The sequence below is a fragment of the Meriones unguiculatus genome, chromosome 18 (genome assembly GCF_030254825.1).
Source record: "Meriones unguiculatus strain TT.TT164.6M chromosome 18, Bangor_MerUng_6.1, whole genome shotgun sequence".
Classification (NCBI taxonomy): Eukaryota; Metazoa; Chordata; class Mammalia; order Rodentia; family Muridae; genus Meriones; species Meriones unguiculatus.
In genome coordinates this window covers 48,543,012-48,559,334 of record NC_083365.1, presented here as the reverse complement: position 1 = coordinate 48,559,334, position 16,323 = coordinate 48,543,012, and the positions used below count along the sequence as shown (strand labels likewise).

Genomic DNA, 16,323 nt, shown 5'->3' with positions numbered 1-16,323 from the left:
TACATATGGGTCTTTATCAGTCTATAGAATAGACACATAAGTGCACGTGCTGTATTTATTGCTGAGAGCAGTGCAAACAAGCCTAAGTGTCAGGTCACAGCTACATAAAGTTGGCCGCTAACGCTGCACGATTGAATAATTCTAGTCCCTCTTGTTGCTTTCCCAGTGTGGTCCTGAGCTCAGGTGTGTGACTCTCTATGGAAGGTGTGGCAGTGTGTGGGGGTGGTTCATGCTTGGTTATCACTCACTTTCCATGGGCTTTGTATGCTACCCAAAACACACACAGTATAAGTTGGTAACTGTTGGTTTCATTGGTGAGGTTTCCTGTTGACAGCTTGGTGATAGTAGTTAGTTTTTTGAGGAACCGAAGTTTCTGCTCTGATATTTGGCTCAGGATGTCTGCCCTTAGCACAGGGTCATCTGTGCTTGTTTTCCAGGTCTTGAAAAACTGTGTGAAAGCATAGATTTAACTGCTCTTACGTTCCTTTGCTCTAAAAAACTACTCATTTCCTCCTTGTTTACTGTTGGGTTTTAAAATTTGGAAATTGGTATGTGTTTAGGTTTTTTCCCCCCTTTAAAGTCATAAATCTTTGAGTCTTTAGCTTTTGATGACATCAGAAATCTGTTTGTAGTTTTGACTCTGTTTTTTCTTCTGTTACAGGGGATTAGAGAGTTGAAGGAGAGCCAGTTCCCCCAAAATTGGTAAGTACTTTTACTAAGCAAGCACACTGATTTTATTTTAGCTGGACTTATTCAAATATTGGTTTTTTTTGTAGATGATTTTTTCCCCCTCCAAAAAAGTGTCCTCCTCCAAACAAGGCTTTGCTGTTTGCACTGAAAGTGAATTTTTAGCTTCACATAGCTGTATCTGAAATGCATTTGTATTTCTGACAACTCTGCTAAACTTGCATGCTCCTGAATTTGAACTCATTAAAACTTGAAGGCCCTGTTGCCAAAATGCCCTTGATATAGTAGCTATGCCTGAGAAGTCAGAGTCAGTTCAGGCTCCCATTGTGTCCTGCATTACTGCATTTACTTTTGTGGTCTCCCTGTACCGGCTGTCTAGGCTACTTTGGCCACGAGACCTTCACCTTGGAGTTGGAGCCTCTTGATGTCTTGTTCTTATACTTCAAGTCTGAGATTATGTTTTTAGTGTGCTTTGATTTTTTTTTTTTTTTAATAATTTTTAAAAGGAGAGAGAGGCAAATACTTTTCTTTTCGTTTGGTTGTTTTTTGTTTTCGGAGACAAGAATTTTCTGTGTAACCCTGGCTGTCCTGGAACTTGCTCTGTAGACCAGGCTGACCTTAAATTCAGAGAGTCTCCTGCCTCTGCCTCCCAATTGCTGGGATCAAAGGCATGCACTACCACCACCCAGCCTTCCATAGACTTTTTAATAGCTAACAAATTATTGTACTTACTCAGTTTTTGGATATCTTAATTTAAGGTCCTAGATTTCACTGGGTGATCTGAACAACTAAGCACCTGGCAGATACTAAGTTGATTTGGAGCACATGTGCTATGAAACAAATTCAAGCTACAACTGTGTAATTCTCTAATGTAAGGCTGCTTTGAAAAAAATCCCATCCCCAAATAGTAATGAACTCCGTGGGTTGAATAGATAGAGCAGATTTTTGGCTTGGGTTTTATTTTTTTGAGACAGGGTCTCATTCTGTAGCCTTGGCTGGCCTAGGGCTGGCCATATAGACTATAAGCTGGCCTTGAAAACACAGAGATCTGCCTATTCTGAGTGCTGAGATTAAAGGCGTGGAGCACCACCATGCCCAGCAGATTTTTGGTTTTGTGGTCCTTCTTAATATCCCTCTGGGTTCTGAACATAAGAGGGAGACTCTTGAACCAACGAACCTTGGATTTTGCTACCATTTAATTTTATTGATTTTTCTCTCATGGAACCTCGGAAAGTAACAGTCAAGATCCTTTACCTTATGGTGTGGTAGAATCATGGAATCCTTTCTGCATAGCAGTTTTTTTTTCCCCCCACATCCCTGACAGGTTGTTACTTACTCAGGTGCACACTGAGTACTGTGTTTGAAAATGTAGGCCCTTGTTTCTTAATGAATATGCTTTGAGAAATGCTGTCCTACAGAGCCTGGGCTGGGCGGCGGGGAAAGGCTCTGTGGTCAAATAATTTGGGAAATTTTGCATTGAACAAAGTCAAACAGTTCTCTTTACTGCAGGACTTCTCAGAACCTTTAATGTGCTAATGTGCATTGTGGATCTCCATGATGGGGATATGATATGCAGCATTCTTGAATACTTCTAATGACAGGGAGCCCACTACCTCATAAGGTAAGCTCTAGTCCTTAGTTCATTTCTAGATTGATCTGAAGTCTGTCCCCTGACTCTGCTGGGTCACCTTCCGGTGTTAACCGTGTTTGTGGGATATATTTGTAAGCTCTGCCCGCACTTGCCTGAACCCCCAAATCATTCAGTTACTTTTTAGTAAACGTGGCAGCCAGTTCTAAAACCCGAGACACTTCATCACTCTGCTTTTGTGTAGCACCCTCCAACCTTCATTTCCAGTTTCTATAAAGTCTAAATTTTACCTCAGTGTCCCCAGTGTTGGGTGTGGTTGGGGTTTTAATATACATGCTTTCTCTACTAAAGGAATGACATGGAAGAGTGAGAGTATGCAGGCAGCCTGTGTCCCAGTGGCTGGGTTTGATTATACATAGGAATGAGCCTGATGGTGAGGAAGAGGCACAGCCTCTGAGAAGAATGTTTTGGGGAATTCCTAACCTGACACAGAATCCACAAGAGCCCTGTGTTGCAGAGCTATGAGCTCTGAATGTAGTCTTTAGAAAAATGACCTGTTCTCTTCCCTGTAAACCCACACAGAGATAATTTAACAGATAAGAAACATCATTTGTTAATTAGTAAACAACAGTAACTAATTTAATAGTTTGGAAACACCCAATTATCTATGGCAGTTTTGTCAATAGCTGACATACCCAGCCAGAGTTCAAGAATAGGCAGCCTCCAAAGTCAGGGTTATTGGGGGTTTTTGTTTTGTTTTAAAGATTTGTTTGTTTGTTTGTTTGTTTATTTATTTATTACGTATATAGTGTTGTGCCTGGAGGCCAGAAGAGGGCACCAGATCTCATTATAGATGGTCGTGAGCCACCATGTGGTTGCTGGGAATTGGAACTCAGGACTTCTGGAAGAGCAACCAGTGCTCTTAACCTCTGAGCCATCTCTCCAGCCTTGGTTGTCAGGTTCATATTTTGTTGACTTGTGGAGTGTCACCAAAGAAATACTGCTGTGAAAACAAGTGAGAATATATTTAAAATTTTCAGAATAAGAAGGAAAAATTAAATTTCTTAATATTATTTTTGATTCATATTAATAATACTTAAAACTTTCAACAGATGCTATTAAAAGGCCTCTTTTAGCATGCATGGTAATTTCATCACTATTGGTTAATCATCAAAGGTATTTTAGATTACTGCATTTTAAATACATAGTAAGAAATTGAAGCCTAGTATTTTAGTTTTGGGACCTGATAAAAGGATATATAGATCTGTGTCTGCTTTTTCCTATTTAAAATAGTAACCCTCTCAAAAAACGTCAGTGAATGTAGATCAGACACAGAGACATTTGTATGTGCAAGAAATGCATGACGTAGAGAGCAGACACCTTTTAGGGACAGTTTGGGAGCACACTGTGTCATGAACTTGTTAAAGTAACAATTTGTTGACCTGTCAGAGTTGGATGGGACAGTAATTCTTGTCAGTTTTGTACCAAAGTATTTCTTAGCAGCGAAAGAGGAGAGAGCCTCCCTACAGGTCACAGCAGGAGGGCGTAGAGTTTGTGTGGCCTCACACACAACTGTTCAGAGCAGTAACAGTCCAGTCCTTAGAGAATTCGAGGTGTTTTTAGTGTTTATATTTTTAGGTTCATTTTTGTTATTTTGGTGTATGAGTGTTTTGTGTGCATGTACATCTGTGCACCAAATGCATGCCTGTAGGTGCTAGGAGTCACACCTGGGACCTACTCTCAGCCACTGAGCCACCTCTTCAGCCAGATAATTTGAGAAGTTTTATTCAACGTTTAAGCATGAAGAAGTATGCCAGTAGCTCAGAACTTGATGGTTTGCAAAAGGGTTTTGTGAGATCCTCACTTGATTTAAACCTCATAACAGTCCTGCTCAGGTGACATGTGCCGCATTTTCCCGGAGGATAAGATTGGCCACAATGAACGAATGGATTTGTTTGTTCTGTGGGAGGCAGTAATGTTCTTTCTTCATCATCCAGCTACCCCTTTTTGGGTGAGATCTGATTATTGTTCTGTTTGACCCATTATGACTTTTGCTCTCTCTTTCTCTCTCGCTTGCTCTCTCTTTCTATCTGTGAATGTGTGTGTTTGAGACAATGCCTCTTATAGCCCACGTTGGCCTTGAACTCACGATGTAGCTAAGGATAACCTTGAACTCCTGATCCTTTTGCCTTCACCTCCAAAGTATTATGATTATAGGATTATAGACCATCCCCTGAGCGATGGAGGTATGTGGGGATGTTGGATAGAAAGTGTCTATCTGTTACTGTCTTGTGAGTCTGTTTATAGTCACCTTTCTGTAATTGATTTGTTTTACACACGCACGCTCAACTTATTAGGAATAGGTCAAATATAATAAATTATCTCCTACCTTTTGGGGGCTGACGAGATGGCTTAGTAGGTAAAGGCACTTGCCACCATGCCTGAGGACCTGTTTGATCCCCAGAACCCACATGGTGAAAAGAAAGAGCCAACTTTAAATTGTCCTCTGACTGACACACACATATGTGCCATGTGTGCCCCACCAGAAAACCAACATTATTTAAAATGTTTGAGAAGTACTGCCTTCTTGTGAAGCCGCAGACTGATCTAGTCATTTCACATAATATCGCACACACTGACATCCCAGGGCTTTTTAAAGGCCCCCACAGTTTGGCGTGTGTTTGTAAATTGTAACTTTATGTGTTTTAACTATGTAGACCAATCTCTTAAAACAGCTGTCGGGAAAGAGACCTTTCTGATGAAAGATTTCAAAATCATCTTCCAGTCCTTCTCAAGTTTCACAAGGGTTTTTTTTTTTTTTTTTTTTTAACCCTTTAGTCTCATTCCAGAACAAAATGGGTAATTGGCATTTAAAAGTCTGTGTGTCTCTAATAAGCAGACAAGGACGTGAAGGAGGAAGTGAAAGCTGTCAGCTCCTCATTAGCTTGACTGGCAGGCATGCTCTATGCGGCACTTAGAGTCTCCAGGTTAAAACCTTGTTTTCACTCTTTCCCTTTCCCTTCCTACTTTCCCTCCTTCCCCCTCTACTTCCCCACTCTTCTTTCTTTCTGTGAGACAGGATATCATATGGCTTGGGCTGGTCACAAGCTCATTGTATATGCTCAGAGGCTGGCCTTGAACTCTAGAACTACTGGGATCACAGGAGTGTGCCACCATACCCAGCTTGCTTGCTTGTTTATTTATTTTAAGGTTGCTTTATTTTATTTTTGTGGACTTTTTTTGTTTGCATGTTAAGTTTCTGATGCCTTATTAATTCTCATTTCTTAGTTGAAAGGAGATATGTATTGTCTCTGTAAAGTTTGAAAATACTGATATTTTCCAAAAGAAGAAAGTTTGGTAGCGCTTAGTACTTTCTGTCAGAGAAGGCTTTCAGCAGATTATGAAGTGCCATAGACCCACTGTAGGCAGCCTGGAGTTTATTATCATTCATCTTCAGCATTAAGGGCAAAAACAGACCTTCTTAAGCTTATGTTTACATCATTAGTACAGATGGCTGTTTTCATAGTCATTGGTCAGTGTTCAGTAAAATTGTTATGAGTATATATTCATTTAGGATGGCTTCATAAAGGGATTTTCATTCATGTATGTCAAGTACTTTGAATTCGCGTTTCTTTTGTTGGTCATTCTTACTTCCTGGGGGAATTCCTTTCTGCCCATTTTTGCTTTTTTGTTAATTAATGTGTGAGAGCCTGGACTGTATAAACAGTGCTGACCTTCAGTAGCAGGTGTGTAGGTTCTCTATGTCTGTGATCTGGTTGTTTCCAGAGCTGGATTTCAGCCGAGCCGTCGTGAGACATGTCACTAGCAGTGGAGCAAAGGCCTTTCTGATCTTGAACATGTTCTTGCAGCATGGTTATCCTTCATGTACAAAGGGAATCTTTTTGGACACATTTTCTGAGAGAGCTTTGCAAAAATTAAGAACTTATATAAACGGCGTGATAGATTATGTTTATATCCCAGCATTCAGGAGGTCAAGATAGGAGGATTGTGAGTTCAAGGCCAGGCTGGGCTCTATAGGAAGTTTGAGGCAAGTCTGGGTTACAGAGTGAAACCCTGTACACGGAACTGTCATGTATAAATTAAGAATTTGAGAAGGGAGATTATTTTAGCACTTAAAATTGAAGTGGCTAATACAGTTTTCAAATTAGCAGTTGCAAATCAGGAAAGTGTAAATGGCTATGGAAGTCTTGCTCTACCTGAGTTACTAATGATTCTGGTGTTTATTATAATTCCAAACAGTTTTTAGGATAGTCAGTGACTTAAATTCATGATATGTTTCCTTTTAAAAATTATTTCCCCTAAATATCCTGCCTATACAAATTTTTATGATTAACAGTAAATTTTGCCAGCTTTTAGAGATGTGACTTTGGAAGAATTTTTCACTTTGAGAATTTAATCTTTTTTTAGGTTTGGATATTCTGATTTTTTATAACATAATGTATAAATCCCAGAGGGGAGATTGTCATTGATGTTTTAAGCCCAGAGAGATTAAGTAAATATAATGAAAACTAGAAATCCTAAGAATATACCGTATGGCGAATGATACGGTAGCTCTGTGAACTCAGGATTGCAGAATTTGAGAAATTCAGACTTATGAGGACTGTCTGGGTAAATCCTTGGCTGTTTCCTGGTGGTCAAGAGTCATATAGTCAGGTACTAGCTTCCTTCCTCAGTGCCAAAGAACAGTGCTGGCTATAGCTTTTATATGGATAAGGAAGAAAATTTTAAACAAAATTTAAGCTTATTCAGACAAAATGTATGCCTTTGCTTTGATAGACCATTTGGTTAAGCTGCCATAGTGATGGTATAGGACAGGAAGATGAGACAGGGTGTCCCAGTTACAGTTATAAGTTCAGACTTTTGACATCTCTACATACAGTTACACATGTGGTAAGAGAGATGGACTGGCAAGTTTGAAAAGGATACAGTGGTCACTATAAAGCTAGAAACGTGTGCCCCCAATTACACCATCTCAACTGCTACCCACAAAGACAGATTCCTTCAGCTCCGGCTATAACTGCAGTGTTTCAGTGCATTGTATTTGTGTTAAATACTAACTTGTTGAATTAAAACATTTAAGTCACACAAGACTTTCCCCATATATTAGGACTTGTTTTTAGAGTAAGAATACAGCCAAATTAAAATACTTCCTCACGTGGTTTAACTTTACCCGTGGGAGACTGGGAATTCTCCAGTGCACTTTGATTTAAAAGTTTTGTGTCTGAGTGTTCTGGGTGAGGACAGTCTCCTCTGATAGCTCTCATCGAGGTGCCAGTGTTCCTCAGGGCTGAGCACACAGTGGATGTTCATGTGCTTCCTCAACTGTCACTTTTGCTGTGGTGTTTCTTTTCTTAGTTATTTGATGTGTTCTGTGGAGGAATGCTCAAAAGAAGAAAACCCGGAAAGTTTTGGTACTGAATGGTTTTTAAAAAGTCCTTTAAGGATACTTTTTTCTTTATGTTACAAAATATAGTATTTTTAATTTAGTTATTTTGACAAAAATTTTCTTCATTCCTAACACATTGATCCCAAACATCTTATGATCTCTACAGCTGCAGCAACAAGAGGAGCTTGTTATTTTAAACGGAGGCTGAAGACACTGTAGAATTAGCAGACATAAGAGAAGGTGGAGAAGGTAGAGGATGGAGTTGCAGACTCTACAGGAGGCTCTTAAAGTGGAAATTCAGGTTCACCAGGTATGTTGTGTGATTGGCTACTCATATATGTACTGTGTTGCTAAGGAAACAGGTCCAGCTCTGTGCTTTGGTCAAGTTATGCAGTAATTCTAAGACTTACCCAGTGACCATGGCATTTGCCTGCAGTCACCACTCCACAGGTACACTCGTACTGCTTTTAAGAACTTTAATAATAAGACATTCTTGGCACCTTTTCCCAAAAAAGAGGACTGGAAATGTATATATTTTTAATATCCTAAAGGTATTTGAAAACAACAACAACAACAAAAACAACAACAAAACAACTTTTTGCTATATTTCTGACCCATTTGATAAAGGCCTTCTATATATGTGATACCTTCCTCGTTTTTTTTGTTTTGTTTTTTTAAATTTTTGTTCTTTTGAGACAGGGCCTCACTAGGTCCAGTTGATTTACCTGCAAGTCCCCATGTAAACTACCTTGACCTTGAACTTGTGTTGGTCCTCATGCCTCTGCTTCCTCAGTGCCGACTTTCCTCACGTCACTGTGATAACAATGAGATGTATTTGCCACACATGCTAACGCCTATGCTCATGTGTGACTCATCCCTGGGCTTCCTTGCTGTCTTTTTGTGTTTTTTTTTTTTGTTTTTTTTTTTTTTGATGATTTCAGTCTTTGGTAAAGGAAATCTATTTGCTGTCATCAGTATTTAAAATGTTGTAATCCTTAAGTATGATGACCTTAATAATGTTTTGTTAATATATTTTAATTTGTGTATGTTGACATGAGAGTATGTAAGAATAAACATAATTATAATCAAGACAGAAAACTATCCATAAATAACAAAATCATTAATATTTATTGTATAAACAGACTATCACTGTTTCATTTTCTAGACATCAGCTGGGCATTAGATTTGAAGAACATAAATAACCATCTGTGTATATAATCCTTGGTATTCAAAAGTGCTAACTGATGAGTTGGATACTTTTAATCCTGTAAAATTTGTGAATGTGCATATGGAATGGATGGATGAAGGGAACTATTCTGTGTGTGATATTTTGATTTGAACCCCGAGCTTTGTGCATGTCAGTGGGCACTCTACCACTGAGCTGCATTCTAGTTAGAGTATGCTTTAGTTTTAGGGTCGCACCTCAAGCTCTCATCAGTCTTCCTGTTTCAACTTTCTAAGCACTGGGTGTACAGCTTATAGCCACCATACATACATTACTTTTTGAAAGTGTTTTTTTTTATGTATAGTTTCTTCTGTTTTTTCATTAAAACTTTTTTTGTTTTAGCTAATACAGCATTGATTATTGGGTTTTTGATAATTACTGCCTCTTGTCCCAGAATTAGTGTGGATTAAAACCAACAGGGAAGCCTCAACGTTACGTGGTATGTGTGTTTTTGGTATGTATGTGTACCACATGTGTGCCTGTTGTCTGTGGAGTCCAGAGAAGGATACCAGGTTCCCTGGAACTGGGGTAATAGACCATTCTATGTGGGTGCTAGGAATTGAACCTGGGTCCTCTGGAAAAGCAGCCAGGTTTCTTAAGCACTGAGTCATCTCTCCAGTCCCTGGATGAAAATATTTTAACATAGAGGAATATTGAACCCAGCTCAGTCAGTGACAAGTAACAAAACTTAAATTCATAATTGTTTAAAGCTGATGTCACCGGTAGATTTTTGGAACACAGTATCAATTTGAAATCTGTGTGGATCAAAGTTAATTTTATTGTGATATGTGTGATTTCTAGAGTTTTTTCCCACCTCTTATGAAAATGTGGAATGCAGTTTGCATTCTCCCCCACCCCACCCCCCTCCAGAGATGGGGTTTCTCTGTGTAGCCTTGGCTGCCCTGGACGTTATAGGCCAGCCTGGTTTCAACTCACAGCTATCCAGCTGCTTCTCCCTTCCTGGGATTAAGGGTGTGTACCACCACACCTGGCTAGTTTACATTCTTTTAATTCCTCATAAGATATCTGTCCCAAATAAATATTTCTTAAAAGAATTGTCTGTAAATTGAACTTTTTGAGTATTATTTTATTTCATAGTTTGAAAGCAGGTATATCACTTAAACATAACAATTGTGAAAAAGTTAGTCTTCATTATGATGTTTTACAGTCCAGTTAAAAATTTAGAGTTAGGGTAAGCAAGATGGCTTAGTGGGTAAATGCGCTTACCGCCAAACTTTACAGTATGAGTTCCATTCCTCCGATCTACATAGAAGCAGAACTGAGTCCTCAGAACTGTTCTCTGACCTCTACTTGTATGTGCATGTGCGCTCTCTTTTCTCTCTCTCTCCCTCCCATACATTCTAAATAAAAATAACAATGAGTTATACTTGTTGGCTTGAGGGATATCTGTTCTTCTAGTTATTTAAATATTCTGAGTATTAGCTGTCAGTCTGTTTCTCTATATATTTAGCTATTTAAGTATAAAGTTATAGCCTTTTAAACTGAATATTTAGTTAAATACTTTTTATTATATATATATATGTGTGTGTGTGTGTGTGTGTGTGTGTGTGTGTGTGTATATGTGCCTACGTATATGTTACATGCACCGTGTGCATGCAGTACTCTACTAGGTCAGAAGATAGTGTCAGATCCTGTGGAACTGGAATTACAGGCAGTTGTGAGCCATCTGATGTGGTTATGGGAATCAAACCTGGGACTTCTGCAAGAGCAGCAAATGATTTTGGCTGCTAAGCCTTCTCTTCAGACCCCAAATTAGAGTCTTATATTTATCTTTATTTATTTTACATTTCATTTGTATGATTTGCATACCAATAATATATTTTAAATTATTTATTTATTAACTGTGTGTGTGCACGCATGATGCAGTCTTGTGGGCATGCATGCCTTGGTGTATGTGTGGAGGACAGAAGACAACTTTGTGGACTTGAATCTCTTCACTTTTATGTGAGTTCCAAGCTTGTTTTGTGCATGAGTGGGTGTGGGTGCGTGCGTGTGTGAGCACCCACACAGGGCAAGGGTAGACACTGAGTATCTTTCTCTATCACTGTCCAGCGTTTTTTTGAGACAGCATCTCTCACAGATGGTGAAGCTCACTGATTGGCTAGACTGGCTGACCAGTGAGGTCCTAGGATCCTCCTGTCTTTCTCTCTCAACTCTATAGAGTTAGAGCTGTGTCACCACACATCTGCCCTTATGCAGCACTTTATTGACTGAGCCGTCTTCTTAGACTCTACTTTCCTAATTTTGGGGAAAAAAATCGGAGTAAATCCAAATGATAGTCTTTATTCTGAAGCTCTTCTGATAGGCTGTGGGCTGATAATGTATGTAGTTCTTTACATGATACATTCAGGAAGGCCAGAAATGATGCCAAAGCATGGGTCTTGGGTACTGGACAGAAGCCAAAGCAAGAATGGACTTAACTGAATATTAAAGTCAAAGCTACCTTTTGATGCATTTCTAGTTAGGGAATGAAATTAGGTAAAAGTCAAGCTTTTAAGGTAAAAATTGTGTTAAGTTGCCTAGTGTTGCTGTGATAGTAGTCTTGTTTCTTTATGTTTCTGCATGTGTGGGCATGTGCACCAATGCACATAATTCATGGTCAATAAATACTTAAGTTAAAATGGCCATTTGCTGGGAAGGCGTCACCTCCATTGATTTTGTGTGTGTGTGTGTGTGTGTGTGAGACTGTGTATGTTTGTTGGAGTCTGTTTCAGAGTATTGACTCCATAAGGGAATGAGACTAGTATAAAGCAAGCAGAAGTTAACAAACTTCTTCTGTAAAGGGCCAGATGGTAAAATATCTCAGACTGCAGGGTCATTTATAATCTGTGTCACTGCTCTGCTGTGCTGTTGAGCAGGCAGATCAGCCACAGACAGTGTATAAACAAGTGGGCGTGGCTAGTTTCATAAGACTTTATTTAGGAAACAGGTGGCAGTCTGGATTTGGCGGCTTGGCTGTTGTTTTCTTACCTTTGAGATTATGTAGATCATGGAAGATGGCAGCAGTCATTCAGTGGAAAGTAACTTTGATAACTCAGTTCCATTTTAAAGTCACTTGGTATATGAATGGTCTAGTAAGTTCCTTGTGTTGTTTGTATGAAATGTAGTTTAACTGCTTAATACATAGAAAAACTGATTTATTTATTTACTGTAAGGTGAGTCTTACCAGTCAGTTTTAAACCCTAGTGTCAAGAACTGCTTCGGTCACTGAGAGAACAACACTCACTGCTTTTGCAGAGGACCCAGGTTTGATTCCTAGCATGCACATGGTGGCTCATAGCCATCTGTAACATCAGTTCTGGGGGATCTGACAGGTGCTTCTCACATCTCAGAGTGACAGGTACGCACCTGGTACAAATATGAAGCAGAATCTCCTGCACATACATATATTCAAGCAAAAAGAAAAGTATATATAATAATTAACTAAAGAGTAATTTAAAGAAATCTAGTATCATGAAAGAAAAGCTCTTTCAAAAACAGCTTTGCAGATAATAGTCAGTTCTGCAGTAACCAAGTCAGAAAGGACAGACTTTATTTTTTGTTTTTCAGGTGTTTCTACATTATCCATTCTATGTGTGTGTGAGTTTATGTGTCACAGCATACATGTAGCAGTTGGAGGTCAGTTCTGTGGAGCTGCTTCCCTGCTCCCACCAGGTGGTGTCTCGGGACAGAGCAAAGGTTGTGAGTTGTGGGTAGAACTAGTCTCTGCTCACTCAGCCATCTCACCAGCCCAAATCAGCTTTTAAAATAGAAGTGCGGCTACATCTGTAAGGGTGTACATATTCAGATCTTTGAGCTTGTAGACGATGCATTATTGTACAGATTTAGAGGAGGTTATGAAGAGATGGCCTTGTCTACCATAAGCATAATTTCACCACACGCACTTTGTATATTTGACAACCTCAGCTATCCAGAATATATTTTAGCACCAGGAAGAAAGACTTTTGTCCAGTTAGAATAAATGTCATATCATTCACCAAGCATTTCGTGGGCTATTACAGCCTGTTCACTTGTCTTAAAATTAGTCCTGTGTATATCTCAGGAGATCTGAGGCAGCAAAGTTGAGTTGGGGTTCATTGCTTTTAGTCTTTTTTTTTTTTTTTTTTAAATTTTATTTTATGTGCACTGGTGTGAACTGGACAGTTGTGAGCTGCCATGTGGGAATTAAACCCGGGTCCTCTGGAAGGGTAGCCTATGCTCTTAACCACTGAGCCGTCTCTCCAGCCCTGGGGTTTGTTGCTTTTAGAGAGAGGCGCAATAACTGCAGGGTCTGAAAGCTGACTGACAAGTAAGAATTAAATGGTTGACAAGATGGCTAAGTCGATAGAGGTTCCTGCTATCAAGTCAAAGACCTGCCTTTAAGTCCTGGGATCCACATGATGGAGAACCAATGTCTGAGAGTGGTCCTCTGACTCTACACATGCACCATTGTACACATGTACATAAACTCACAAATACATAGAAAGTGTAATTAAAAAACTTAAACTAAAATAAGTAGAAGACATAAGGACTCATTATAACAGTAGTTTGGGCCTTCTGCAAGTCATGTTGTTTGTAGTTTAGTATATTAATTCATATTATCACATCTCAAACTGTAGGAGCTTGGCTTCTATTTAATAAAGTAAATGAGTGTGTTATATATTTTATATTTTATTTTATAATAATGTTTTAAAAGTGCCTTGTCACCCAAAGAGTGTGGCAACTGTTTTATTATTATATGAAAAATTCACTTGGAAAAAAAGCTAATCTAAGTACCCTCAGCCTTCCCGTATTCCTTTATATTTCAAATTCCTCTGTCTGTCTCTGTCTGTCTGTCTCTGATGTATATGAGTGTTTTGTCTGCCTGTATGTTTGCCCCATATGTGTGGCTGATGCCTGCAAAGGTCAGAAGAGGGGGTTGATCCTTTGGGACTACAGTTACAGATGATTGAGAGCTGACTGAACAAAGAGGCCCCCTCAACTGTAAGATCCAAACCAGTAGGCCTGCCAGACTTGTACTTTGCTGTATGCAGACAGCTTGTTTGTATGGGGATAGCGTCTTTTCAGACCTTGTCTGGTGCTTTGAGACGGGGTCTCACAGTATAGCTCTGGCTATCCTAGAACTCATTATGTAGACCTGGTCTCTAACACAGAGATCCACCTCCTGTGTGCTGGGATCGGAGGCATGCACCACCATGCCGGCCTGCATCCTGCTTAGTGAAATTGCAAAAGTAACTGTCCTCTTCCATATTGAGAAAGCAGGTACTTTTTTGTTTCAAATATAAAGAGATAGTTCTTCTGTTATAAGAGTGGGTCATTAGCCTTTTACAGACATCACCAAAATTTTTGATCTATTTTGATGCTGCTGCTAATTGTGTGTGTGTGTGTCTATGTGTGTGTCTAAACCTGAGTAGCTGTAGGAGTTAGTATATGAGACTGACAGTTCTTTTTCTCTCTTTCTTACCAGAAACTGGTTGCTCAAATGAAGCAGGATCCACAGGTAAAAAAATCCTATTGTTATTAACTTACTTTTTAAATGTAAAAACAATTGAAAATGACAGTACACTATTATAGAAAATAAACAATAAAACGGAGATATTAAATTTAAAACACAGTAGCCTCCCAAACCATACATATTTTTGCATGTTAATATTCATGTTTTATAGGTTAAAAAAAGTCCAGTTGTAGTATAAGATTGCTGTTGTTTCAGCTTGTTACTGTTATTTTGCTTTTTTTGTTAATTGCTATGAGTATTTGTAAAAAACAAAACAAAACAAAAACTTGGAAGATACATATAGTTTAAATATCTTTCTTTAAAAAACTACTTTTGAGACTCTAGGTCTGCTTAAACCTCCCCATCCCTCCCCCTTGACCTTTCAAATGCTGAGGTGACAGGTTTGTGCCTCCATACCTGGCTTAGATTAAACTCACATCTTTAGAATTAGAGTTTACCAGGCTTTTTAAAGCCCTAAATTTAACTGAAATGCCCACAAACCATTTTTAATTGTACAGAGTTTATATATAGGACACCTGAATGCTGGATTTACAGCATTCACAGTAAAAATTTTAGAATAATTTTTCAAACATTTAATTTAATTTAATTTTATTTTGTTTTTGGACAAGAGCTCATGTTCCAGAATAGCCCCAGATTTCCTATGTAGACAGCGATGGTATTGGCTTTCCAATCCTCCTGCCTCTAATTCTCAAGTGCTGAGGCATGTGTCACCAAACCTGTCTTTGAAATTTTTATCTTTTAAAGAACCCTTTAAAGAGGCTTTCAGAAGTATCTTCTTATATAATATAATAATCTGTAAATGATAAATTTAATTTTTATAGGAATTTGACTTCAAAATTTTATTCTCTTACATAGAGAATCTTCCCACAAAGTTACCTTGCCGTCCAGTGTTTCATACTTACTCTTCAGGTACCCATCAGACAGTGGGTCATTCATGCTTCTCTGTAAAGCACAATCAATTCCTCATGAGTGGTAATGAGGCAGATTGTTTTGTTTTGTTTTTGAAGTGGGGACTAATCCTAAAGTTGGAGACTCAGTAGTCTGATTGTTGCATTTTAATACTGTTCTTTGGCTCTGAGAACTGGCAGTAGCTGCCCACATTTATTCCTATTTGGCAGTCTACCTTCCATGAGAACCATCTCTTGTTAATTTTTATTTTCTTTTTAGTGTGTTTACAATTTAAATTGAATTTAGGGAAGTAAGTGGCAACAGATTGCTAGATCCTTTGTATTTAATGTGGTGATCTATACTGTAGTAACTAACATATTCTCAGAAGCTATTAGTTCTGTTAGTTCATGATCACATAACAGCCAGTTCTTAACCTGGGAAATCTGAGGGTCAGCAGCTTATTAGACAACCGTTTAAGTGACCTCAGAGAAGCCTTATGTCAGGTACACCTGAAACATTACAAATAAGCTGAATATGGGGGAGAGTATGGGTCCCTGACAGGCACGTCAGGCAAGGGAATGAAGGGACTGTGTATGAAACAAGTAAGTTACTTGTTGGGGTGACATTGAGGTTTTCTGCTGTGTTAAACAATTGAAGAATTGAATACCCCATCCCCACCCCTGGAAAAGGCAAACATGCTGAGTGTATTCCATCTAAAACAGTACTCTATTCCTTTCCTAGAACTTCATCATGTTGACTTGAATGATGTGCCGTTAAGGCAGTCACAGTGCTGACAGCTTTCCAAATCTAGGCTAAAATAACAAATGTATTTTACTAAATAAGAGAGAGGACAAGGAGAGAAAAGCCTCTTATCTTTGTTGATAATGCCGCTAAGCAGCAGGGTATGCATACTTTAACCTCCATTTTCTGCTTTTGCCTGATGAGTGGAGCTTTAGATTTTTCTGGCAACTGATACTTTCTGTAAAGAATAACAATATTTTAGGAGAAAGGCA

General features: G+C 38.8%; 1 protein-coding gene across 18 annotated transcripts in view; it reads left to right on the top strand.

Moving 5' to 3' along the window:
- The window catches only part of Phf21a (PHD finger protein 21A), a 183,770-nt gene that overhangs the window by 29,855 nt on the left and 137,592 nt on the right, over positions 1-16,323 (top strand). For all 18 annotated transcript variants that reach the window (XM_060371584.1, XM_021639309.2, XM_021639310.2 and 15 more), the window contains 4 exons: positions 662-702; positions 2,197-2,308; positions 7,849-7,992; positions 14,375-14,407. In XM_060371584.1, coding sequence (XP_060227567.1) covers positions 7,939-7,992; positions 14,375-14,407 — 87 coding nt within the window. In that variant the 5' untranslated portion in view covers positions 662-702; positions 2,197-2,308; positions 7,849-7,938. The remainder of the gene's footprint in view (positions 1-661; positions 703-2,196; positions 2,309-7,848; positions 7,993-14,374; positions 14,408-16,323) is intronic.